This window comes from Hypanus sabinus, chromosome 10, assembly GCF_030144855.1.
Source record: "Hypanus sabinus isolate sHypSab1 chromosome 10, sHypSab1.hap1, whole genome shotgun sequence".
In the NCBI taxonomy this organism is placed as follows: Eukaryota; Metazoa; Chordata; class Chondrichthyes; order Myliobatiformes; family Dasyatidae; genus Hypanus; species Hypanus sabinus.
Genome location: NC_082715.1, coordinates 102167308 through 102193631, shown reverse-complemented (window position 1 = coordinate 102193631; position 26324 = coordinate 102167308). Strand labels below are relative to the sequence as shown.

Genomic DNA, 26324 nt, shown 5'->3' with positions numbered 1-26324 from the left:
AATGGCCACCCTAAGTTAGTCCCATTTGCCTGCATTTGGCAGAACATCTGGCAGAAAGTGAACAAGTCATTTAGGGAAAGCTTAAAAAATAAATGCTGGCTCTGTGATGCAGAGCAAACATTTACAGGAAGTGCTCAGATCAAGTAGAATTTTCAGAGAGAAAAACGAATTGATGTTACAGATAGATGACATTGCAACAGAAATGTCGAATTCTATAGCTCGAAGCTTTGGAGTAATGCAGGCGTCAGACTTCAGGAGGTCTGAGTGAGGGTAGAATGGAGCATTGATGTGACAGGCTATTTAGAAATTCATAATCATCCTTGCAGCCTGAACTCCTGAAAATGTGCTTTTATTCAGAGAATCTCTTCATTTATTTTTGCCAGGGGCCTGCTATTTTATGTCAAGCAATCCAATCAAAATGTTTCTTCGAGGTTCTAATTGGTGGTCAATATAATCGTGGGGCTACTGAGGGAATTGTTGGGGCAGCAGCATCCCATGTCTCTCTGGGAGAGTGGCAGGAACGGACGAAGCAGTTACAAGAAATCAGCACCATATTATGGACAAACATGGCTGTTAATTCCTTTGCAGAGTTCAGGTATGAATAGTTATAATCTGACACTCTTTATTTCATAGAGAAAGTTACTTAATATGTTGAGATATTTTCAAAGCGATTTTAGACAAATGGACTGGCTGTAGGTAGAAGGAAATCCCTACTACATTTCCTGTGATTGTTATAGATTAACTTCAAATCTACATTGCACTGTTTTTGGAGAAACAGTGGAAAGAAAGGTTTTCATACCATGAAGGAGTGGAAGTTGAAATTCTCACTGTGATCCCAACTTCTAGCTTGAGTCATGAAATGTACAAAAAAAAAGAGAAAATTATTACCTTCGCTGCATTGTCATATGAAATCTAGAATGGTTCAACTTTTTCATTGTCATTATCTGGATTTGCAGTCCAGTACTACTTGAAGGGGTCTTGGTACAAGACAGTTGTCAATTTTATGTGGTCCTGTACAGACTTTTTTCACTGATCGTCTAGAGATTTTTGTAATCTAGTATGTGAATGAAAGGAGCTCATTTATTGTTTAGAGTATACTGGGTATTTGGGAGTTTTACTGTGATATTGATGCCAACCTTTAAATTATTTTTCAACAGAATGCTAACCATTACTGCTAATGATGGGCACATAAGATGCTACATTTGAATTAATGCACTATAACTGACCAATTAGTGTAATTTTGTTTAAAAGGTGCACGTTCTTGAAGGACTTGATGTATTTGTGTTTTATTTGCAGATTTACAGATTCCCGATTGCAGCGCATTGTTTTACATAAACAGCTCCAGGTAGTGAAGCATCTTTTGCCAAGAGAAATTCAGGAGGAATATTTAAAGACATGTGACCAACTTGTCTTTGACAAGGACGACACAGCTTGTGACTCTGTTCTGAGTTCGCTCAAAGGTCTGGCAGGGCATGGAGTACTTCCTGAAGACATAGTTTCACTTTTTGTGACATGCATACAAGAATTTTTGGGTAAAGAAAAGGATTTTGCAAGCCTTTCCAAGCAGGCCCAGAGTGGCTGTCTATGGGTGTACCTGGGGTTGCTGCAGATTCTGATTTGGACGCCTCAGACCAAGTTTGATCCTGCTGTTAAAAAGATGTACAAACTGAACTATATTAATGAGGAGGTCAGTCTTCATAACTTTTATCTTGACTTATTCAGTGAAACAGGAGAATGTCATAATTTTTTTAATCAAGAATAGTTAGACCAATGAGAGAATAATTGACTGTCATAGAGTTTGAGATGTTGCAGGTATGTCATTTAATTCTGTGACCCGTGTTCCTTAAAATTGTGATTTATTTTACACCCATATAGTAGCACTTCATCTTATGCTTTGTTGAATCTGTAAATTAATATTGCATTTTGATCTGAAATAACAGACATATTTATAGCTTCAAAACAAGTGTTTGAGCACTTCCCCAGACAGCTTCTCTTGATTTGCTCATCTAATAACTGAACAATTGACTGTGAAGATGAGGCACAATCTGTAGTGTGGATGACATTTGGTGATTCTCAAACCCCAGAAGGTATATGAGGAATACGTAAAAGGATATGTATAGCATCTTAGGACATCCACATTCAAAATATATGACCTCAGTTGTCAAACTAAGGATTGATAGATGATCTATTCACTGATTTAAAATAATCCAATTTTAACTGGATGACAGAGCACTTTGAGCTGCTTGCAAGAAAACTCTAAGTGAAACTTCCAATTTAATCTTAACTTGTCGGAGCTATTTTATACTTCATGAGAATTGTAAACTCTGAAGTTACAAAAAAAAAAATTACTTGGAGATATGGTGCGGAATAGGCCCTTTGAGCCACACCGCTCAGCAACCCCTGACAACCCTAATCTAATCACAGGACAATTTATGATGACCAATTAACCTACCCAGTATGTCTTTGGAATGTGGGAACCACAACACCCAGAGAAAACCCATGCATTTCACAGGGATACAGAGACTCCTTACAGAGGATGCTGGGATTGAACTTCGCCCTGAGCTGTAATAGCGTCATGCTAACGGCTATACTACTGTGGTGCGCTGTTTTTAAGGGTAGCCAACACATAATAAGAGATTGTGTTACTGTCCTTAAGATTATTAGATAGACTGTGATTTGGCTGTCCCAGTAATTTGAGTGATAGTCAAGAATTCAGTGCAATAACATGAGGTGCAAAGTTCTTCCCTCAATTTTGTTAAAGGGTGATTAATAGATTAATTATCTCCTTGATGTTAGGTTCTGTGTGGACAGAAGACACACACCATATTCATATTGATTTATAATTCATTATGTTGGAGATGCTTATGATGATGAGCAATCTTGATTACTCTAAAGTGTGGTTGAACATTTTGATAAATGATATTCGTAGTTGTTTTTGATTTGTCTGGGGTCATTTAAAGATCACCAGATTGCAGATTCTCATATTAATAGTTTCTCTTTTCCAAATCTCCTCTATTAGTTACAACAATTGGAAAGTGAATGGAAGAGCCGGAATCTGTCAGAACATTTATTTACGGGCCGAGAACACTCACGAGAAGGAGAGAATAAGCATTGCCATCCCCGAATTAGGTGCTTCATTAACTCTTTGTTTCTTTTCCAGCCCACATAGTATTTACTTTGAATTCATTACTTCCTTACTGTGGTTTCTTGGGCTGTAAACTTTCCTTTGTTAAACTCGCTGCTGTGAGATTGTTATCAGAGTGATGTGTGTGTGTGAGATGGAGAAGTATGAATAGTTTTAAAATCAGAAAAAATGTTGACCAGTATATTTTGCTTCTGGAGAGAACAAATCGTCCTGGATCTCTCATTTTTATAACAGAGCTAATGCCAATGTTTGCCTGGGCTTGGTGATACCATAAATATCATTACCTATGGTCTCTGTTCCTACTGTCGCTGTGTTTGACATTTCCATGATGAGTTTGCACCATGGTACAGCTGTTGTGTTGGGTTAGGGGTAATGGTAGGTTACAAACTGCATACAGTTATGTTGATTCTCAAGTCCATATCCTTTAGTGCTTTTCAGATTCATTGATTTTAACATTATCTTACATGCCATAGGTTTTTGCAGCAGAGAATCAAACAGCTGAAAGAACGGGCCACGGTGCTTTCCAGAAAACAAGCATACCGTCCAAATGTGCCTTCATACATATCTCTATACCAGGATATCCATCACTACATGTTGAGTATTGGCCATGGTTCCAGAATCAAAACACTTCTCTTTCGATTGCTGCAACATCTGCTGGTGAAGCGACCAAAAACAAGGCAGAGTTTCCAGACCATGTTAAAGGAAGAGGCGGCTTGGCAGCAGTCCCAACACCATTTCAGGAGGCGAATTGCAGAAGAGTACTGGCAGTATCCTGATGTGGTAGAGCCACTTAATGCTGCAGTCTTGCAAATGCAACATGGCATGAGACTTCTAACATCTGAAGTTCATCTTGCATTAAATCATAAGTGTGTCAACCAAGCTGAGCTCACAAGGCTGGTCACTTGCCTTTTGGTCTTCCCTTCCATCAGCTTTGAATTCCCAACCTACTACAGCCTTGCAGAAACATTATCTTCAAAGACCTGCATAGAAACAATACAAGGACTTGATGAGCTCTTGAGTAAAAACTTGTCAGCCAAATCTGAAGAGAAGACTTTGCTTAAAGAGCAAAGAATGCTGCCGACACAAGAACAGCTTCTGTTTAATGCACTACAATATCTGCGTTGCCACATACTCTCTGTGGGTGAACTGGATCAGGCTTCGTTGCAGCTTCTCAGGCACCTCTTTCAAGTAATTGATATGTTTGCTTTTATGCAATTTGTTTTTTATTTTGGAAATTCAATATCAAAGTTCACATTGCCTACGTAGTTTAAGAAATGTTAGCTTGTATGTACTGTGTGGTCTTACCAATTAAGCCAAAGCCTTGCCAGTTTTTCTCCAACTTTTTAAAACTAATTTGGCAGTGGGCCACGAACCAGAGTGATGGGTTAGTTATAGATGTAGTGTGTAGGTTAGGACGGAATAAGAATTTGTATTCCGCTAACATGCAGGCAGATTTGAAACGGGTGATTAAAAATAGGAGTGAAGGTGTTAAATCTGAATGTATGCAGTATACGGAAAAAGGTAAATGATCTTGCAGTGTAGTTAAAGATGGGTAGATATGACATTGTGGACATCACTGGGTCGTAGCTGACAGAAGTTCATATTTGGGAGCTTAACATCCAAGGATGCACATTATATCAAAAGGACAGTCAGGTAGAGCGAGTGGGATGGCTGTGTTAGTAAAACATGAAATTCTTAGAAATAAGTGCCATAGGATTAGAAGATGTAGGATTCTTGTGGGTAGGGTAAGAAACTGCAAGGATAAAAAGACCCTGATGGGAGTTATATGTGGTCTTGAAAAGTAGCCTGGATGTGGGGTACAAATTACAATGGAAGATGGAAGATGCATGTAAAAAGGGTAATATTATGATAGTCATGGGAGATTATATTAGGCAGGTAGATTGAGTAAAATAAAGTTGTTTCTGGATCCCAGGACAAAGGATTTGTGAATGTCTGTGATGTAAATTTTTTTTTTTAAAAGCAGCTTTTGCATGAGCCTACTAGGGAAAAGACAATTCTGCATTGGGTGTTGTGTGATGAACCAGATTTGATTAGGGAGGTTAATGTAAAGGAAACTTTGGAGTCATGATGTCATCATAATAATACCCTGCAGTTTAAGAGGGGAAAAACAAAAGTCAGACGCATCAGTATTACAGTGTATTACAGAGGCATGAGAGAGGAGTTGGCCAAACTGGACTAGAAGGTGATACCAGCAGGGATGATGGCAGAACAACAATTTGAAAGCTGCAGGGTAGTTAGATCCTAAAGAAGTATTCTAACGGGAAGATGAGACAATTGAGGATGATAAGGTTTTAAAAGCCCAACAGAAGGCAACTTAAATACCAATAAGGAGAGAAAGCATGAAATATGAAGTAAGCTACCCAATAATATAAAAGAGTACACCAAGTGTTTTTCAGATGTATTAGGGGAAAAAAGGAGAGTATTTTGCATCAGTCTTCATTGTGGTATGCCAGCAGTATGCCAGAAATTCGAGAGTGTCATGGGACAGAGGTGAGTGTAGTTGCCATTATTAAGAAGGTGCTTCAAGTCAAATTTATTGTCATTTAAATATATAAATGAAAATAAGGATAACATTTACAGATGAATCACACATAAATGATGAACTAAAGTGCATTAGTACAGAACACAGCGACACTTCGAGTACAATGTGACAGGGAGTTCAGAAGCCTTAATGACCTGGGGGGAAAAAACTGTTCCTCATTCTGACCATTCTTGATTTTATACATTGTAGTCTCCTGCCTGATGATAGGAAGTCAGAGGATGGTGGATGAATGGGTGGGTTCCTTAATAATACGAAGGGCCCTGCATACACAGTGCTCCTGATGACTGTCCCTGATGGATGGTAGGGAGACCCCTATGATCCTCTCGGATGTTTTCACAGTCCTTTGTAGCAATTTATGGTCCGATACTTGGCTGCTCCCTTACCAGATGGCGATGCAGCTTGGGAAGCTGAAGGTGATAAAGTCACCTGCACCAGATGAACTCCAGCCCACGGATCTGGAGAAGGTAGCTGAAGAGGTATTAGTAGTGATCTTTCAAGAATTGCTAGATTCTGGAATGGTTCAAGAAGACTGGAAAATCACAAATGTCCTTAAGAAGGGAAGGAGGCAGAAGAAAGGAAATTATTGGCCAGTTAGTCTGACTTCAGTAGTTGGGAAGTTGTTGGAATCCAGTAGTAAGGATGTGATTTTGAGGTATTTGGAGGCACATGATAAAATAGGTCGAAGTCGGCATGGTTTCCTTCGGGAGAATTCTTGTCTGACAAATCTGCTGAAGTTCTTTTTGAGGAAATAACTGGCAGGATAGACAAAGGAGAATCAGTGGATATTGTTTGCTTGGATTTTCAGAAGCCCTTTGAAAAGCTGGCACATATAAGGCTGCTAAATAATATAAGAGCCTGTGGTGTTATAGGAAAGGTAACTAGCATGGATGGAAGTTTTGCTAACTGGCAGGAGACAGATTAAGAGAATGGACTAAGAGGTGGCATATTGCATACAGTTGATTCCAGTTAATTAGTACACTTCAGGACCAGTGCATTTTAGCCCAATTAAGTGCCTGTCCAAATAAGCTGTAGTTTTGTGAAAATAGTTAAGGTATTAAAAAAAAGATAGACTATCATTTAATGAAGTAACAAATTATGTATTTAAATGAAATACAGAACAAGTTAGAACACCATCAATACTACCACAGTACTCTAAAATTATATTAAGTTCCTAATTATTATTGATAGAAAAATTTAGTGGTGACATCTCATAATTTTCTGCCTTTTTACAATATTATCGACTGTTGCATCCTCCAAATCATCATTTTCATTGTAATATAAAACTTCCAGATTCTTCGTAGTTCATAAGAGTTCTGTATTGACGTGCTGCTTATTTCTTGCCCACTATCGGTGACAAAAATCACTGCTTTTTGAACACAATCACACACCCTGATGCTATTGCTGGTATAAGAAGTACTGCTTAAGTGTACATCTGTAACACAATGGTTGGGGTACATAACGTGCTCCAGCTTGCACACAGAAATTTATAATGGTGTATTCTTTGTGGATAACAGGTATGAAGAAAATCATATTAATTACTTTTAACCACAATAACTTGTTTTGTATACAAGGCAATGGTAAATGCTTGGGATGAGCAAGAAGAATGTAGACGATTGAAAGAGGAGCAGGAAGCTAGCCTCTACAAATATAAGAGTAAGCAGCATGGCCTTTCGGTGTTGGAGGAGGAAGAAAAGGAATTCAGACAGAATTTCCCACAATATAGCAAGGTAGGATGAAATATTTTAATAAAGTTACTTCAGGTCTCACTTAGTAATGCAAAACTCATGATCTATTTTTTATGTATATATAAATATATATAAAATATATATTTATAAATACATACACACACACACACACACACACACACACACACACACAATATATATATCTTAATTTGCTAAAATTTAAAATTGAATAGAATTAAACTATTATTCAGATAAGGTTTAAGGTTTTGGTCATCTCCTAATCACTTTAAGAATCTTCAGGGATTCTGTCAACAAGCATATACAAAACTAAAATACTTCGATATTTAAAGCAGTATTTGTTCCTTTTGTAGGATTTCACTGATATTACATCTCAGCCCAGTCTTGAACAACAAGAGATGGACACTGAAGTTAAGATCACAGAGGCTAAAGCAGAATGTAGTGCGCCCATATCACCAGGTTCCATTGAAATGCTGATAAAAATTCACCAGCAAATATATCTGGGATGTGCCCAGTCTATGTGGTACAACCAGGGTGCACCAGCACATCAGAGTAGTGATTACCTTGGTGCATTTGTGTCCTCTTATCATACAGCAGCAATGCTAATAACAGAATTCTATTCTCTCATTGGTGAGTACACTCAATTATTTTGATTGTATTATGTATTTATTGCTTTCGTTTATTATATAGGTTTTCAAATCAGTTTGTTGAAAATATGTATGATCCAGTTTTTTGAAATGTTGAGTATATGATGCAACTTACAGTTGAAAAGCTGTCTGCTTGTTTTTAGTGATTGTATTCTTAGCTCTTGACTTCATGATTGCAATTTATCCTGCACTTGACAACAGAATTGAAAATGACAACTTATTTCTAGATTTGCACTGACAACTACAGCATAGAACAGCACAACACATAGCTGACCACCCTGGTTCTCTAAAGGACCAATTTTATCCCTCACTATCCTCTTGCTTTTAATATAACTGTAGAAACCTTTCGGATTTACTTTCACCTTATTTACCAAACCAACCTTGTATCTTCTTTTAGCTTTTCTAATCTCTTTCTTAAGATTCCTTTTACATTCTTTATATTCCTCGAGCAATTCCTTTACTCCATGCTGCCTATATCTATTGTAGACATCCCTCTTTTTCCAAACCAAGTTTCTAATATCCCTTGAAAACCATGGTGCTTTCAAACCTTTAACCTTTCCTTTCAACCTAACAGGAACATAAAGATTCTGTACCCTCATAATTTCACCCTTAAATGACCTCCATTTCTCTATTACATCCTTCCCATAAAACAACTTGAACCAATCCACTCTCTCTAAATCCCTTCGCATCTCCTCAAAGTTAGCCTTTCTCCAATCAAAAATCTCAACTCTAGGTCCTGTCCTGTCCTTCTCCATAATTATATTGAAGCTAATGCTATTGTGATCACTGGACCCGAAGTGCTCCCCAACACATACATCTGTCAGCTGACCTATCGCATTCCCTAACAGGAGATCCAACACTGCCCCATCTCTAGTCGGTACTTCTATGTATTGTTGCAAAAAACTATCCTGCACACATTTCACAAACTCTAAACCATCCAGCCCTTTTACAGAATGAGCTTCCCAATCTACGTGTGGAAAATTAAAATCTCCCACAATCACCACCTTGTGTTTACTACAAATATCTGCTATCTCCTTACACATTTGCTCTTCCAACTCACGCTCCCCATTAGGTGGCCTATAATACACTCCTATCAGTGTTACTACACCTTTCCCATTCCTCAATTCCACCCAAATAGCCTCCCTAGAGGAGCTCTCTAATCTATCCTTCCAAGGCACCGCCATAAGATTTTCTCGGACAAGCAATGCAACACCTCCTCCTCTGGCCCCTCCTACTCTATCACACCTGAAGCAACTAAATCCAGGAATATTTAGTTGCCAATCACACCCTTCCTGCAACCATGTTTCACTAATAGCTACAATATCATAATTCCGGGTATCAATCCATGCTTTAAGCACATCCACCTTTCTTACAATGCTCCTAGCATTAAAATAGATACATTTAAGATACTCTCCCCCTCCTCCTCTTCTCATCCCTAACAATGCATTCAAATTTATTATCCTTTTCTTTCTTCTCCCCTACATCTTCGGACTGAGCGCATCCCTTCTCCATCACCTGCCTTTCCTTCCTCACACACTGTCTACTTACTTGCTCTACTGGTGAACTAATCTCCTCTCCCATAGTTTCCTCAAATTGATTCCCGCCCCCCCCATCCTACTAGTTTAAAGTCTGCCCTGTAGCCCTAGCAAACCTCCCTGCTAGGATATTGGTCCCCCCAGGATTCAAGTGTAACCCGTCCTTCTTGAACAGGTCACGCCTGCCCCAGAAGAGGTCCCAATGATCCAGAAACTTGAATCCCTGCCCCCTGCTCCAATCCCTCAGCCACGCATTCATCCTCCACCTAATTCCATTCCTACTCTCACTGTCACCTACTATCATCTTTATTGCATTCCTAATAAAATTGTTCAGATTATTGAGACCAGGCCTTCAGCATAAAGCTATTGCTAACTATCCCTAATTAAGTCCATGTTTTTCCAAATGTGAGTACATCCTGTTGCTAAGAATCTTTTCCAGTAATTATCCTACCACTGATGTAAGGCTTACCAGTCTATACCTGGTTTGTCCCTGTTTCTTCTTTTTACAGCATTTAGGGAGATGCTTGTAATAAAAAGGTGAACATTGGTTGCTGCTTAACCACTGTAGCCTTTTTTTAATATATAAAAAATTTGTGAAGAAAAACATAGACTAATGAGCATAAGATTTATGGAATAAAAATTCCATGTCAGCTTATTTCTGTCAAAGGAATTATAAATATTAAATTTAGGCTACCATGTGAAAATTGGGTGTATGTTCTGCAATACTTTTACAAATAATAAATTATATATATGATATTTTATTTGGGTTAGATGCTTCCATGAGTGGTCAGCTTCATGGCAGTCAGTTGCTAATGAGTTCCCTCATCCAAAATGCTGTTTCTGAAGAAGGGAACTCTGAGCTCATCCTGCCTCAGGAGGAAACCTATGACTTCTATCACCATCCAAATATTCAGGAGGTCAAGAAATGTCAGCCTGTTCTGAGAAATCTGGCCCAAAAGGTGAAAGAATTACTGATAGATTGGCCTGACCATCCAGCCCTGTTGCAGGTGAGGAAAATTTAGTGTTGTGTAGTGTGTTTTAAGCATTAAGGCAATGCTATGCTGAATGTGGGCTTGGTGCATGTTACCCCTGAGATCTATGACACATGACACTATGTGCACAGTTCATTGAATCAGTGAACCTTGGACCTAACATTGTTGTGTGAAGGGAATAAAAGTTTCATTTGTTTAAAAACAACAAAATGAACAAATGACAGGAATGCATTTTGTTATTTTCTAATCTGTACAAGGGCTTCCTTGGCTTTAATGTGCTATTTTTGTTAATGTTAGCTGGTTGTGAGCAGAGGCTCCCCTCCCCCTTTCCTTTCTAAAATTTCAGTTGTCAGTACCATCTGGGCCTTATACCTTTTTAAATGTTCATGTTCAACTTGTTTTCATACTTTTATCACTTCCTGAAATTTTCCTTTTAATTGGTTCATCTCCTATATGGGAATGCTTCCATTTAAAGTAGTGTATTCTCTGAAAACAAAAGCGCATGACCATTTTATTCCTTCCCTTTGTACGAGTTATGATCCATGGACAAAAGGCAAATTGGAAGCAAAATTGTTCAAGTATGTTGTCGTGATTTGGTAAAGGGATAGGTCCAGAATGAAGCTTTAGTTTTGCCAGTTGTCGACTTAGTTACAGGTCTAGAAATGTGCCATTTCCTCAAGCCACTCTATTTTAAGCTAAGGAAGTTTCTAGTTTGGTCTTACTAAGAGTAAGTTTGCAGTTTATTACCTTAAGAGACCTGCACTTTGTGCATTGGTTTTTGATTTGTTTTACCACACAATGGAAAGAATAAATGTATTTTAAAAATTTATTCTGTATAAGAGGTGCATGACAAATGAATCATTTTTTTACAATGTTAAAATCATAAGAAATTTCTGGAAACAACTTGAGCAAACTTAGATGTGCTATTTCTAACAGTTGATGCTACTTCTACAATTTTAAATCTAGCGATGTGTTCGCTGCCCCTAACGATAGATAAATTTGGATATTTTGAGTTTCAATTTGACATGGCAGCAGATATGTCCTGGATGTTAAAATTATGTCATGATTATATGAGTTGTGTAGCTTTGGTAAGGAAACTCAAGGCACTCTTTTTTTTTGTTTCACAGTTGTTGGTTGTAATGGACAGAATTCGAAGCTTTCCCATCTCCAGTCCTCTGGCAAAATTCTTAAGTGGTATGGAGATCCTCTTGAGCAAAGCCCAGGTGAGCCATTTCCTCCTCATTACTCTAACAACCCTTTGTTTCAATCTAACTAAATGTGTTTGAATGATGTTTATTCTGCAGGCAGTTTTCAACTTGATCTGTTTTGCAGGATTGGGAACAGAATGCGAGTCGCTCTGTCTCCTTGCGAGAGCATCTTGACGCTATCACCCACCTAATTATCCAGTGGAGGAAATTGGAGCTAAAGTAAGAGTCAAGTTTTTCAAACAAATGGTGACTTTCAGAGTAATTTGATGCATGTTTACTGTAGTGATGAATAGTCATGAATTGATGGAGTGTGAAACACTTTTATACAGAAGTTACTGTACATCAGTCCAGATATACTTGAAATGATCAATTTCATTTGCTTCTAAACTGAAATAAAATTATGAGAATTTAATGATCCTGGCTTTGTACAGATGGGGCAAGGATCTGCATTCTGTTAGTGGTTTCCTTTGTTCTATCTCAGTGCACCAACGTGATGAAATGATTCATGTGGAAGGCATGCAAAGGCAAACTTTTCACTGCATCTCGGTACAGGTGACAATAATAAAACAATTTGCTAACATTTGTCATTAATATGTACGTTATAGTTTTTGTGCATAAAGGGATGATATAGAAATTTCCTTACATTAATGAAGCTGCATGTGAGTGCAGTGAAGGCTCACCAGATTGTCTCTTAGGATCATGGTTTATTATATAAAGAGAGATTGAGCAAATTGAGGCATGTCTCAGGTTTAAAAAAAGAGATTTGATCTTGTGAAATTTTGTCTATTTCACTGTTTTCTAATGACTCTTCCAACAATTTTTTAAACCCCTCTGTTTGACATTGACTGGAATTATCAGAGCTGAATTGGCACCCTGGGGGTAGCTTCCTGATGCCATGGCTTTAAGAGAAAATCTAAGAATGGATAACCTGTGAATGATTCTTTGATTCCCTGAAACATTTTCACCATCTAAAATGTATATAAAGCAAATGATGGAGTACTCATTTATCTAATGAGTAAAAGTTTCACACTATCCATGGAAGGTAGATTATTGCCTTTGGTAATCAATGACCTTATTTAAATCTTCATTTCTCTCCATTATTTCACAACAAGGCTTCAGTAGTATTTCCTAAAAAAGTTGACGGTGGTCATTTTGAAGTGGAAGCAACGTCATCAGGGTTTTCAACCAATATACATTACGCTTACCTCTGGAAATACATCCTTGTTACTTCATTATTGCCAGTTGGTTTCCTTAAACTGCTGACCTAAATAACTTAATGTGAACTGTGGGAGTTCAGGAATGTAACATTGATTTCAACTTCTCTAGAGCAATTAAGAATGATTTTAATGCTAACTTTTCCAGTCATGCTGTTGTCTGAGAGTTTTGTAAACAAAAAAAAGGCTGAATTTCACTTGGATGGCAAAGAGTCAATGGTATAAAGAAATATGTCCAGTGGATCATTTTGCTACTCTGGCACAATTATACATCAGCTTTCATCTCGGGAAACTATTTGTCAATAATAATGTAATCATGGTAGATGAACAACCAATGATAATGAAGAATGCACAGTTGGGGGAAGAATTTAAGATAAGTAAATGGAATATCATATGAAGTTAAGATAGAAACTATAATATTTTCATAAACAAAACCTCAAATACTTTGCAAAGATTGCAATCTATTTGCATAAATGTTGTCTTCCAAGGCCATGCAAGTGATTCAACCTTAATTTTTAGTTATATTTTTTAAATTTCTGCCCACAGTTGCTGGAATTATAGTCTTGACATTGTGAGGAAAAGACAGATGGAGAAATCATCCAATCATTGGTTTTCGTTATATCAGTTGGTTGAAAAATACCTACAGAAGCAAACAGGAGAAGATTTGAAAGGTAGTATAATTTGCTTTAATTTTCTTAGTGGTTAAGATATTCAGCAACCAGTTGATGAAGTATATTTTTGCTTTGCAGTCACTTCACAATACTTGACCACCTTATTGTTAAATTTGGAACTTTTATCACAGGCTCTGTAATGTTGGATAATTTGAGTGTTTAAACTTGAAGTAATGTACACATTTAACAAAATCAATCCGAGTTCCATTTAAAAATTTTAGAAGCTTCCAGAGGTTTCTGTCCAAAATTGTATAGTTAACAACACTTAACAACGAAATTATATATATGTCATGTCATATGACAGTGATATTAAGCCTGATTCCGAAAAAAAGTGATTTTTGTCACTGATACTTGGTGAAAAATAAGCTGGAAAAAATTCAGAACTGCTTTGCTCACTGTGGTTTCAAGCAATCGGGCTTGGATATACCACAAAAGGCTGGGAGTAAAAATGAAATCATTTTGTAATTTCAGCAAGTTAGGAACTGCGAAGAATTTGAAGGTATTGACAATCATCTTGAGTGTTAGAATAAAAATGAAGGTTTGAAGGATGCAATTGTTGAAAGCATTATCTGCTGTTGGTGTCTGCGCTGAATTCTTCTGTCGATAACTGTTGGGAAGTAATACAGTTTTATAGTACTGTGGCAGTGTTGATAGTTTTCTAATTCGTTCTGTATTTTATTTTAATATATAATTTGTTACTTTGTCTTTTTATACATTTTTAACTTTTTCCATGAAACTTTGGCTAATTTGGGCATTGGGGCAGTTGCATAATTGGACAAAAAAATGTTACCCGATGTATCTCAATTAATTGGAATTAATTAGCTCTTTGTGTGTGTACAGTACATACAGCTAAAGCTGTAAGTGGGAAGTTGTTGAATTAAATTATTCATTGACATTTCTTCTATCGTAGCATTCATAAATGTTCAATATTTTGAACCTCCAATACCAACATATCATGATATTCCTTTAATTAACCTGGTAGTAGACTTGGCTCCCTTATTGTTTCTGCTTTCCCAAATTCATTTGGTGTTTTTAGAAATTATCTGAAGTCTTTCTCCCTTTTTTGATACTGTAAGGTATTTCTATAATTCTGGTACACCTGACTGACAAGATATTGTTTGTGTACTTCTGCCAAATAAATCATCTCTTTTAACTTCTGCTTTTATTATTCTAATTAGAAGTGGCTGGCGGGATGACACAATCGGAGGTAATCAAAATACTGCAAGCTTTTATTGAAGGAGCTACCTTGGCAGAATTCCATTTCCGGTTATCTATGCTGCTAGCATTCCATTGTCATGTATTGGTAGTGCCAGAGCAAGAAGGAAAAGGTAAATATCTGCATTATAGAAGTTATTGTAGTGTCACATCAACTTAATCTTGATATTTTTTTCATTTTAAAAACTGTATGGTACCTTTTAAATAATTACTTTCCCAATGAGAAGAAAATGGATTCAATGAAAACTTAATTTAACTACCATTGTGTTGAAGAGTACACTACACAGAAGAAATACCAGGCTAATTTTGATGAAGGCTGTAGTTATACTCTAGACTTGTTATATTTTTATTTGGAGATATTTGAAAGATTGGGGAACCAGACAAGACTCAAAAGAGTTCATATTTTAATACTCCTGGAAAGTGCGCAGGGTACACAGCAGATTTTGGATGAAATTTCATGCAGATGTAAGGTGGAAAAGATGAGAAGGATTTTAAGATCATGGGAATCTGTTGCAGTCTCAATGAAATAAAATTCTGAGGTGAAATAAGAGGGGAGTTGTAATTTAAAACAGGTCTAATGGAGCAAGTTGAAAAGAATAGATTGCAGGAGTTAAAAGTACAATTCAACGCTTTAATGGTAATGAATGTGAAATGTGATGAAATGAGACAGTTAAGCATTGGTGCACTTAATTAAGATAAATGATTTCAGAATTTTGTTTTTTGTTTTGCCTAAGTTATAGGAGTAATTTAGAAATTCTGGAAAGAAGTAAGGCCCTTGGTGCCACTGATCTATTGATGACTGGATAATTTGTGCATCTTTCCTTGGGGATATGTATGCACGTGTTTTAAAATATTTCATTAAATGAGTAATGACATTTGACAAAATTTTCATTTTAGATACCTTATGCAGTTTACTCTGGAATTTGTACAACTACTACAAGCAATTTTCAGAGACCGTTGCTGCTAAAATAACTGAATGTCGTAGCCCGATAGAGAAAGAATTGAAGGTATCAATGCAAATCTACTGACTGTGTTCCTGAAAGTGAGAGTTAGTCTGTAAAATAGATGGCTGACAATTTTTTTGTTTCCAGCTGTTGAGCACAACTCAAAGGTAGTTTTCATTTGCATTGCTGATGCTTGTTTGCTTGTAGGTTTGGGTGTATTATTGCCTGGCATTATTTGGGATACTCAAATTTTGGATATGAAAATGGTTATTCTTAAAGTTTTTGGGAGCCCTGTTCTTGGCTACTAATAGTCCATTTTGGACAAGAGTTAGGGCATGGACTGTAATTCAAAGACTCTTGCAGTCAATTGTGCCTGTACCAGCTCTTTATATTCAAATAAAAACATTCTGAAATTTAAGTTTATATCAGCGAGAGACCTGTCTGTGTTGATGTCCAATATGGTCCTTTGTATTGTGTTCCCAGTTGCCATACAGGGTTTCTAGCCAAGTTAGGCCAGGTTGTTGTCTCTTTTTTACAGGGTTGTAGTTATCCTGTTAATTCACAGCCCATCCCACAAGATCTCTGGTTTTGCAGGAATATTTGGTGTCCTGAACCAGTGTTTGATTCAGGACGCCAATTGAGCAGGTATCAGTCTGTCTGAGTTTTAGGGCAGAATTTTTTTCCTTTGAGATGGAGTGTCCTGTATCAATCATACATCTCTTTGTAGGTAGTGCTGCAAAATGGTTTTACCTTTGGGTTTAGAAGTATTGTACTGATGTATTGTTTTGCCCCGAATTTCCCTTCTAACTTGATCATTTTGTCTCCAGGACTACATTAGAATTTGCAGATGGAATGATGTCAGTTACTGGGCTGTAAAGCAGTCAGTGGAGAAAGCACACAGGTAATTAAGGCTGTGGGAGGGTTTTAAAAGAAAATGTTAATTGGGACTTCCACAGAACAATGTAGAAAACCTATCAAGAGCTGATTATTCAAAAACACTTGTTCTAAATGCACCCTTTAAATGTTTCTGGGAAGTAAAAGCATGCCATTTTTGTTGATAATAAAGTGTGTGGTTTTGCTGCAGTCCTTCATCCAATGTAGATTTTGCAGTTATTTCTTAAGCTGAAATATGGGTCAAGAAGTTTCTCTTTTACTTGGTACAATTTATAGCTTGCTATTGCATGATGTAATTGAGATGAGTGCTGTTGATGCATCTTGGGGGATGCAATTTACTAGGGAAATCAGAGTTGAAATGCAGTTTTAGTAGGGTTAAGTGAAAATGGGTGAGTGGAATATGTAAGCTATCAATAATAACCAGGAAATAACTTGGAAAACGTGTAGCTCAGATGGTTGATGGTTGAGTTGAGTTGTCTGATCTTGACAATGCATTTGCAAATGTTTCATCACCATACGAGGAGCTATTTGCAAATGGATTGCCAAGATCGGAGAATCTCAACCCAAATGGCAACCTAGGCTAACTGATCCAAAATAACTTATTTCTATGCTCTGTGTTCGTTGTCTAGTAAATTATACATTTTGACAGTGTTTTATTTTGCAGGTAAACAAGTGAGTGCCCAGCTTATCTCAGCAATGGCATATATCCATTTATATAATTTCTGCTGTAGTGTTGGAGTTCCTTAACACATTGTGCCAGCAGTTGAACATGGCCTATCAGAGAGCATAACTGCTCAGGATGTGATTGAATTCTGTGGTTATTGTTAACCAGCAGCCTCAGCTCTTTGCTGATATAAGAATTGATAGATATTATTGGCTGTATTTAGGAAAATAATCAGCAATGGATGGATATATTTGATGGTCTGCAGAATAGTGCATGTTAACAGTAGTTAGAAGTGTATTATACTATGTTCATAGGGACAGGGTTCATCCATTTAGCTGCTCACCCTGATTACCTGAATTTGTTTCACTATCCTTAACGTGATTGTTTCCGAGTCAACTCAAGCCTTCAGATAGCTCTGAATTATTAGTTTTAGGGATATGAATTTTTGATCACCAGGATGTTCAGGGGAGGAAAGCCTTTCCTGATTTCACTCAACTGCTTAAACAAAAAGCAGAACAGCAAATTTATGCTTTTCAGTCCTCATGATGTGACTCCTTAAACCTAATGTGAACCTGCACTTTATCTGTTCTGTCATTACTTTGTGCAAGTTGTTCATTTTCCTGAACTGACACAGTACTCCAGATTTATGTCTCATTGACTTTGTATGTGCTCATAGGACATTGTTTAAGTTGATGAAGAAGTTTGAAACTGCTCTCCAACAGCCATGCCGTCCTGCATTAACAGAGCTGGGAAGAACTGGAAGTTTGGGCAGTGTTGACCAACAAAAATGGACCAAGATAGAAAAGCTAAATTGTACACTAAGGAAAGTTTTCACAGAAAAATGGGATTCAACACAGGTATATAAGAAGTAACTTTATAGCATTAGCAGACAATTAACCTATTAGCTGTTGATCAATAAGTATTGAAACAAATTAAGTTATTGAAACTGGTTTGTGATTGACAGATTCTATGAACATTATTTATAAATTCTTTTAGCTTTCTAATGTAGAATTAACCATGTTATGTTCTGAAATCTTAATGCCAACCTTTCATAGTTTGGGATCTGTATGGGGCACATATAATTTTTGTTTAATGCAGTTTCAAACTGATTTTCAAACTGATTTTCACTTGGTGTCTCATTTATTTCTTTGCTCCTTTTGAGTACTGGCTGTATTTCAGCTGGTAATGCTTATTCTGAATTTGAATTTCACTCCACCAGAAGATCAGGTGTAATGCTGAGGCAGTACTGGGAGCTTTTTTAGATCAGACTTATCTTAATCATTTAATCATAATCTGAGTATCTTAATTATTTTTGCATCAAGTAACTGTAAAAGATCGCATGGAACGACTATACACAAGTGTCTCAAAAGGCGCCTCCAATGTTACGAAGAAATAATTATTACCCTAATCCATTTATGGGGGCTTGCTATGTGAATATCACATGTCTCTTACGTTCAGTAGCAATGCCTGTTAAGTACTAAATTGGCCATACAATACTGAAAGAGACGTGAACAATGCAATAAAAAATTTAATGTTTGTCTTTTAGATGTATCACTCTGTACTTCCTGGGTACATTGCCTCTTAAACTATTGCTTAATCTAAACTTCATCCTTACCCAGACTTCAGAAATTGTTAACTACTATCATCTTGATTTGATCTGAAATGTTGCCAAAATGCTGTATTAACTTTAGGTTATTGAAATTTGTATTTTACCTGCTATTTCCAAACTTTAGTGTATTTAAAAGTAGTTTTTAATGCATCCCTTTGTTAGCTTTGCTTGCCAATTTGTTCAGTACCTTTTGTTATAATGTTTTTTGTTCTGTTGAAGTAAATGAGTAAACTGCATGGCAATTGTGGATGACCCTCTATATCTGTTCTCATATTCTTAACAGTAGCGCAACTGCAAATCCAGGTTTACTGTCTCTCCATCTTTCATTGCACAAAGTTATTTCCAGTTAAGCTATATACATTTCCCTTCAAGCAAGTGTCTGAAATGCTCTAGCCAAAAGTAAATGGAATTAATGTAGTTTAATTAGTTTTTCTTAGTACAAAAGAGGTGAGCTGTTTTATTAAAATATATTCATTCTTAATGTATGTTAAAATAATCTTGTTTCAAAGAGTTTGGAATAAAATTGATAATTACTGTTTGAGTAAGAATATTTTTGGTGAGGGGGAAAAAACATGCTCTTGATAGTATAAACTTATTTCATTATTTTAAATACTTAATTGTCTGATTGTCAACCCAGTTACAGTTGAATATTATGGGAACTTGGAAAGCAAGATGTTGTAACTGATGCAGTGGTGTTTGCCTTTTGACTTTAACTTGGTTGTACACTTTCTTGATTTCTAACACTATTGAATAACATTTCAGGCAATTTTTCCTAACTTGGGAAAAAGCATTCTTTATAAAGATGCGAATTCTCTTCAGACTCATCTGCCAGTACTATGTAAAAGGATGAGAAAACTGTGTTTGAAGCTGGTGATGAAAAGTTCCCTTCCAAGATTGGTGGAAAGTCTGGATCAGTTTGCAGGTATCAAAAGATGAAACTTAGCATTCCCAGCCCTTGTATTAGCAGGCACCTGTCAACTGTAATCTGAATTTAGATCTAAATGAAATGTCCGATAGCTTAAATAGTAATTGCTGAAAGTTCAGTTCTGCTAAGATTATTGGTTATTGTTGTACCAAGACTGAGTTGGAGCACAAGGTTACAAACAAATTGGGTGATGAACAACCGACTTAGAAAAAAAGATTATTTGCAGAGACTCGTTGAGCATTCCTTGAGCACCAAGAGATGGAAAGATTTGAAAGAGAACTGGAGGTAGACTTTGAACTACAGGATCCCTTGTCTGGTATTTTGTGGACAATCCTTGAATTGTCACCTTTCATGAATTAATCTCTGGACTGACTTAAGGTTATGGCTTATAAATTCTTGGTCATATACACTATGAAAAATAATTTTCATCCATGAAAATGTGGGACTGGCCACCGCAGGAGATGAACTGGAGGTGAAGTGTATAGATGAATTAAGGGGCTGCTGGGTAACTATATGAAGAAGTGTTACGCTGATAAATTTAGATGTGAAAATACCAGAAAGGGCATTAATGCTGGCATTTGGGCCTAATAGGCCATTTTTATTCCATATAACTTGTAAGTATACTGAGTGGGGGAGGGTGGTGTGGCTGGAGGAACAAAATGCTGCAGGTACCAAATAACTGAAGTAAAACTAAATGTGCGCATATTGCCTTCATTCAACAGACTGGTCAACTTGGAAGAGAAATTTAAGGATCACTTTTAATGTTAGTTGGGTGATTAGAAAAATATTCATGGAGCAGAGTCATTATCTGCTCTTAATGTCTCCCCTGATGCCACAGAGGGATTTGTATTTCCTGTTTTTAGTTGTATGGGTTACTTGTGTACAATTGTATTTCACTTTGCTGGTGGGTCAAAAGAAGATATTAGGCACATAATATTGCTGCCATGATCATGGACTGTTTTCAGAAATACTTTTCCCTTGGTAGTAAATATATTTCATTGGTGAGAATGGAATAATCAAAGATGTTCTTGTTGACTATCGAGACTTTCCAAAAATTGATTAGTCTCTCCTAATCAATGTAGGTGATGTTATCACTGGAGCACAAGATCTCCAGGCTCTTGTGGTTGATCAGAATGCTGATAAGGATGTACAGAAATCAGAAGTCAAACATATTTTGATGCAGAAGCAAAGGGCATTGGCAGACCTCTTCAAGCATCTTGCTGAGATCGGTGAGTATAATGTACCATGTCAAGGAACAAAGGCTCCTGAATTTTGCTTTGGTATCTTTTAACTTGAAAATGTTTACTTCTGTCAACTAACTTGGGTAACATAAAACAGATGTTAACTAATTCAAAATCTCTCTGTATTATATGAGCACACATATTCATGTAAATGATAGTTTCTGACCAATGACTTAGGTTCCTGAATTCTATTGCTTCTTTTGTACCAGTACTCACTTTCCAACTCAATACACTCGAATAGGGATCTCCTGTTGGCCAAACAATTGATCCTTCTCCCTGCCTTGGGAAGGGGTCTTTCACAGAATAGTTTCTGGAGTTCCTGCTGCTCCACAGCAAAGACTATTTTACTATTATTCTTTCTTTTCTGCACCATTATGCTTTACTTCTATTGGTTTGAACTTGACTAGACAGTAAACACGAGGAAATCTGCAGATGCTGGAAATTCAAACAACACACACAAAATGCTGGTGGAATGCAGCAGGCCAGGCAGCATCTATAAGGAGAAACACTGCTGACTTTTCGGGCCGGGACCCTTCGTCAGGACTAACTGAAAGGAAAGATAGTAAGAGTTTTGAAAGCAGTGGGGGGGAGGGGGAAATGCGAAATGGTAGGAGAAGACCAGAGGGGGTGGGATGAAACTAAGAGCTGGAAAGGTGATTGGCAAAAGTGATACAGAGCTGGAGAAGGGAAAGGGTCATGGGACAGGAGGCCTCAGGAGAAAGAATGGAGGTGGGGGAAGAACCAGAGGGAGATGGAGAACAGGCAAACAACTAAATATGTCCCGGATGGGGTAAGAAGGAGAGGAAGGGCATTAACGGAAGTTAGTGAAGTCAATGTTCATGCCATCAGGTTGGAGTCTACCCAGCCGGTATATAAGGTGTTGTTCAACCTGAGTTTGGATTCATTTTGACAGTAGAGGAGGCCATGGATAGACATATCAGAATGGGAATGGGGCGTAGAATTAAAATGTGTGGCCTCTGGGAGATGGCCCATGATCCTTTCCCTTCTCCAGCTCTGTATCACTTTCGCCAATCACCTTTCCAGCTCTTAGCTTCATCCCACCCCCTCCGGTCTTCTCCTATCATTTCGCATTCCCCCCTCCCCACTACTTTCAAATCTCTTACTATCTTTCCTTTCAGTTAGTTCTGACGATGGGTCTCAGCCCGAAACGTGGATAGTGCTTCTCCTTATAGATGCTGCCTGGCCTGCTGTGTTCCACCAGCATTTTGTGTGTGTTGTTTGACTAGACAGTGTTGACTTTTTTTTGGCTCTGGCCCAAGGCTACAAGGTAGCATTATCTCATTGTTGTTCCAAATATGGACTTGCCTCTGATACCATTCCCTTTCTTTTCTCAGACCACTTTAAACCAGTTTAAGTCAGATAGTATGCTCGGGGTACTTGAGATACAGACTGCTGTTTCGTCAGTCTGCAGCAGGTTGGTGGTTGGTAGAGTCTTTATGATCACCTCCATTTACTCTGATTCAGCTACCCCTGAGCAAGAACAGTGGTTCACAGAATAGTTCACAAAATGGTGGGGTAAAAACAGTCTCTCAAAGTCCATTCCTTCCACCACGTGGTGTCAATGAAGGCATTTATTTTGTCTACTTCCACTGTCTTTGACTTCTTCCATTTAGTTGTTTAGCAGACTTAAAATTCCTGCATGGCCAGCAACCACAGCTAACATCCCCTGCCAGCTGAATAAATTACATCTGATGGAATCAATCACATTAATGAATACTGCTGTGTTAAAGGAATAGAATAACTGAAATACGGATGCAGCATCAAGCTATTTTAGAGAAGATAACAGCAGAAAAGCAGCCTTGAACTTCCAGGAGCAGCAAGTGGCCCTGAGCAGTTACTTTAGCAAAAACCTCCCGACAGATATTCACAAATATTTATGCCAATTAAAAATTGAACTGTGAATAACTTGGCTGAACAAAAAGTAAATTACTTTAGAGCAACGAAGTTTTCGCCCCCACTTTTGGGAGCTCTGGCTAAGATTTTTAAATTGTGAGCTACTAGATGACTGGAGGATGGCAAACGTGGCTCCCCTTTTCAAAAAAGGACAGCAGGAAAAGCCTGGAAATTATAAATTTGTCAGCTTAACATCAATAGAATCAGAATCAAGTTGCATCAATATATTGGGCCCAGCATGTTGACAGCCAGGAAAATTACAGAAAAAAGTTCCAAGGACTGTTTTAATTATTATTTGAAAAGGCAAAAACTAATCAGAGGTAACCAGCCTGGCTTTGTCAAGGGCAGATCGTAGATGGACAATCTGATTGAATTTTTGAGGAGATAATAAAACCTCTAAATGTTGTAGGTAGTGTGGTTTTACTTGAACCTAGTAAGGTCTTTGAGCAACTTGAGAGATCAGCCTAAAAGATTTTAGAGCATGGTGCAGGAAGGAAGGGTTCAGGTTTTTGGATAATTGGTCTTTGTTCCAGGGACATTGGGATCTGTTTCGAAGGGATGGTCTACATCTGAACCGGAGGGGCACTAACATTCTTGCAGAAGTGTTTGCCAGTGCTGCTCGGGGGGGTTTAAACTAGATGTGCAGGGGGCAGGGATCCAGATCCAGAGGGTTGTTCAGAAGGAGCATGGGGTTAAATGTGTAGAAGGTTTGGGTGATCTTGAGAAGGTCATCAAAATTCAGGGTGCAATTAGCCCAATGGAAGTTCAAGGAGCTGGGTTAGGTACGTAGACAGTGTTTTAAGCAAAGAGAGGAGGAATGGGCTCAGAATTCTATACTTGAATGCGCGTAGTGTCAGAAATAAGACAGATGAGCTTGAAGCTCAGATGAAAATGGGGAACTACGATATTGTTGGGATAACGGAGACATGGCTGCAAGGGGATCAGGCCTGGGAATTGAGTGTACCAGGGTATACATGCTATCGTAGAGACAGAAATATGGGAAGAGGGGGTGAGGAATGAGATTCAGTCCTTAGCAAGAGATGACTTGGGAACAGGGGAAGTAGAGTCTGTGTGAATTGAGCTGAGGAACAGTAAGGGTAAAAAGACCCTAATGGGTGTTGTGTACAGGCCCCCAAACAGCAGCGTGGATATTGGGTACAAGTTGAGTAGGGAGTTAACATTGGCATGTGCTAAAGGTAATGCAGTCGTTATGGGAGATTTCAACATGCAGGTGAACTGGGAGAATCAGGTAGGTGCTGGACCCCAGGATAGGGAGTTTGTGGAGTGTCTAAGGGATGTATTTTTGGAACAGCTTGTGCTTGAGCCAACCAGGAACGAGGCTGTTTTGGACTTGGTGATGTGTAATGAACAGGAATTGATAAGTGATCTTGAAGTAAAGGAGCCATTAGGAAGTAGTGATCATAACATGATAAGTTTTTATCTACAATTTGAGAGGGATAAGGGCAGATCAGAGGTGTCAGTGTTGCAATTAAATAAAGGAGACTACGGAGCCATGAGGGAAGAGCTGGCCAAAGTTAAATGGGCGGATGCCCTGGCAGGAAAGACAGTGGATCAGCAGTGGCAGATATTCTTGGGCATAATACAAAAGATGCAAACGCAGTTCATTCCAATGAGAAGGAAGGCTTCAAAGAGGGGGAAGGGGCCACAGTGGTTGACAAAGGAAGTCAGAGATTGTATAGCATTAAAGAAAAAGAAGTATGACAGGGCTAAGATGAGTGGGAATACAGATGATTGGGAAAGTTTTAAGGAACAGCAGATCTTAACTAAAAAAGCAATATGGAGAGAAAAAACCAGGTATGAGCTCAGTCTAGCCAGGAATATAAAAGGGGATAGCAAAAGCTTTTTTAGCTATGTGAAGAGAAAGAAGATAGTTAAGAACAATGTTGGCCCCTTGAAGAATGAATTGGGAGAAATTGTTATGGGAAACAGGGAAATGGCAACAGAATTTAATGCGTACTTTAGATCTGTCTTCACCAGGGAGGACACAAGCAATCTCCCAGATGTATGGATGGGCCAGGGTCATAAGATATCAGAAGAATTGAGACAGATTGACATTAGGAAAGAAACTGTGATGAGTAGACTGTTAGGACTGAAGGCTAATAAATCCCCGGGTCCAGATGGTCTGCATCCGAGGGTTCTAAAAGAGGTGGCTCAGAAAATTGCGGATGCATTGGTAATCATTTTCCAATGTTCCTTAGATTCAGGATCAGTTCCTGAAGATTGGAGAGTGGCTAATGTTATCCCACTTTTCAAAAAGGGAGGGAAGGAGAAAACAGAGAACTATCGCCCTGTTAGCCTAAAGTCATTCGTGGGGAAGATGCTTGAGTCCATTATTAAGGACGAAATAGTGGCACATCTTGATGGCAGAAATAGGATTAGGCCGAGCCAGCATGGATTTACCAAGGGCAAATCATGCTTGACTAATTTATTGGAGTTTTTTGAGGGTGTAACAAGGATGTTAGACGAGGGTAAGCCAGTGGATGTCGTGTACCTAGATTTTCAGAAGGCATTCGATAAGGTGCCACATAGGAGATTGGTGAGTAAAATCAGAGCTCATGGCACTGGGGGCAGGGTTTCAACATGGATAGAAAACTGGTTGGCAGATAGAAAGCAAAGGGTAGCAGTGAATGGGTGTTTCTCGGACTGGCTGGAGGTGACTAGTGAGGTACCACAGGGCTCTGTATTGGGACCACAGCTCTTTACGATTTATGTCAACGATTTAGATGAGGGCATTGAAAACTATATCAGCAAGTTTGCTGACGATACTAAACTGGGTGGCAGTGTGACATGCGAAGAGGACGTTAGGAGAATACAGGGAGACTTGGATAGCCCTGGTGAGTGGGCAGATACTTGGCAGATGTCATTTAATGTGAATAAATGTGAAGTTATCCACTTTGGAAGCAGGAACAAGAGGGCAGAGTATTGTCTGAATGGTGTAGAGTTAGGTAAGGGAGAAATGCAAAGAGACCTAGGAGTCCTAGTTCACCAGTCAATGAAGGTGAATGAGCAAGTGCAACAGGCAGTGAAGAGGGCAAATGGAATGTTGGCCTTCGTTACAAGGGGAATTGAGTACAAGAGCAAGGATGTCCTTTTGCATTTGTACAGGGCCCTGGTGAGACCACACCTGGAATATTGTGTACGGTTTTGGTCTCCAGGTTTAAGGAAGGACATTCTGGCAATTGAGGAAGTGCAGCGTAGATTCACTAGGTTGATTCCTGG

At 38.2% G+C, this 26324-nt stretch overlaps 1 protein-coding gene across 1 annotated transcript in view; it reads left to right on the top strand.

Annotated features, from left to right (window-relative positions):
- mdn1 (midasin AAA ATPase 1) overlaps positions 1–26324 on the top strand; it is a 164187-nt gene that overhangs the window by 88569 nt on the left and 49294 nt on the right. Inside the window, exons 60-75 of the mRNA XM_059982421.1 lie at positions 384–595; positions 1297–1687; positions 3020–3129; positions 3619–4333; positions 7280–7435; positions 7765–8041; positions 10365–10600; positions 11713–11808; positions 11918–12012; positions 13554–13678; positions 14857–15006; positions 15791–15900; positions 16665–16738; positions 18072–18252; positions 19767–19926; positions 21012–21158. Of these exons, the coding sequence (XP_059838404.1) occupies positions 384–595; positions 1297–1687; positions 3020–3129; positions 3619–4333; positions 7280–7435; positions 7765–8041; positions 10365–10600; positions 11713–11808; positions 11918–12012; positions 13554–13678; positions 14857–15006; positions 15791–15900; positions 16665–16738; positions 18072–18252; positions 19767–19926; positions 21012–21158 (3235 nt within the window). The remainder of the gene's footprint in view (positions 1–383; positions 596–1296; positions 1688–3019; positions 3130–3618; positions 4334–7279; positions 7436–7764; positions 8042–10364; positions 10601–11712; positions 11809–11917; positions 12013–13553; positions 13679–14856; positions 15007–15790; positions 15901–16664; positions 16739–18071; positions 18253–19766; positions 19927–21011; positions 21159–26324) is intronic.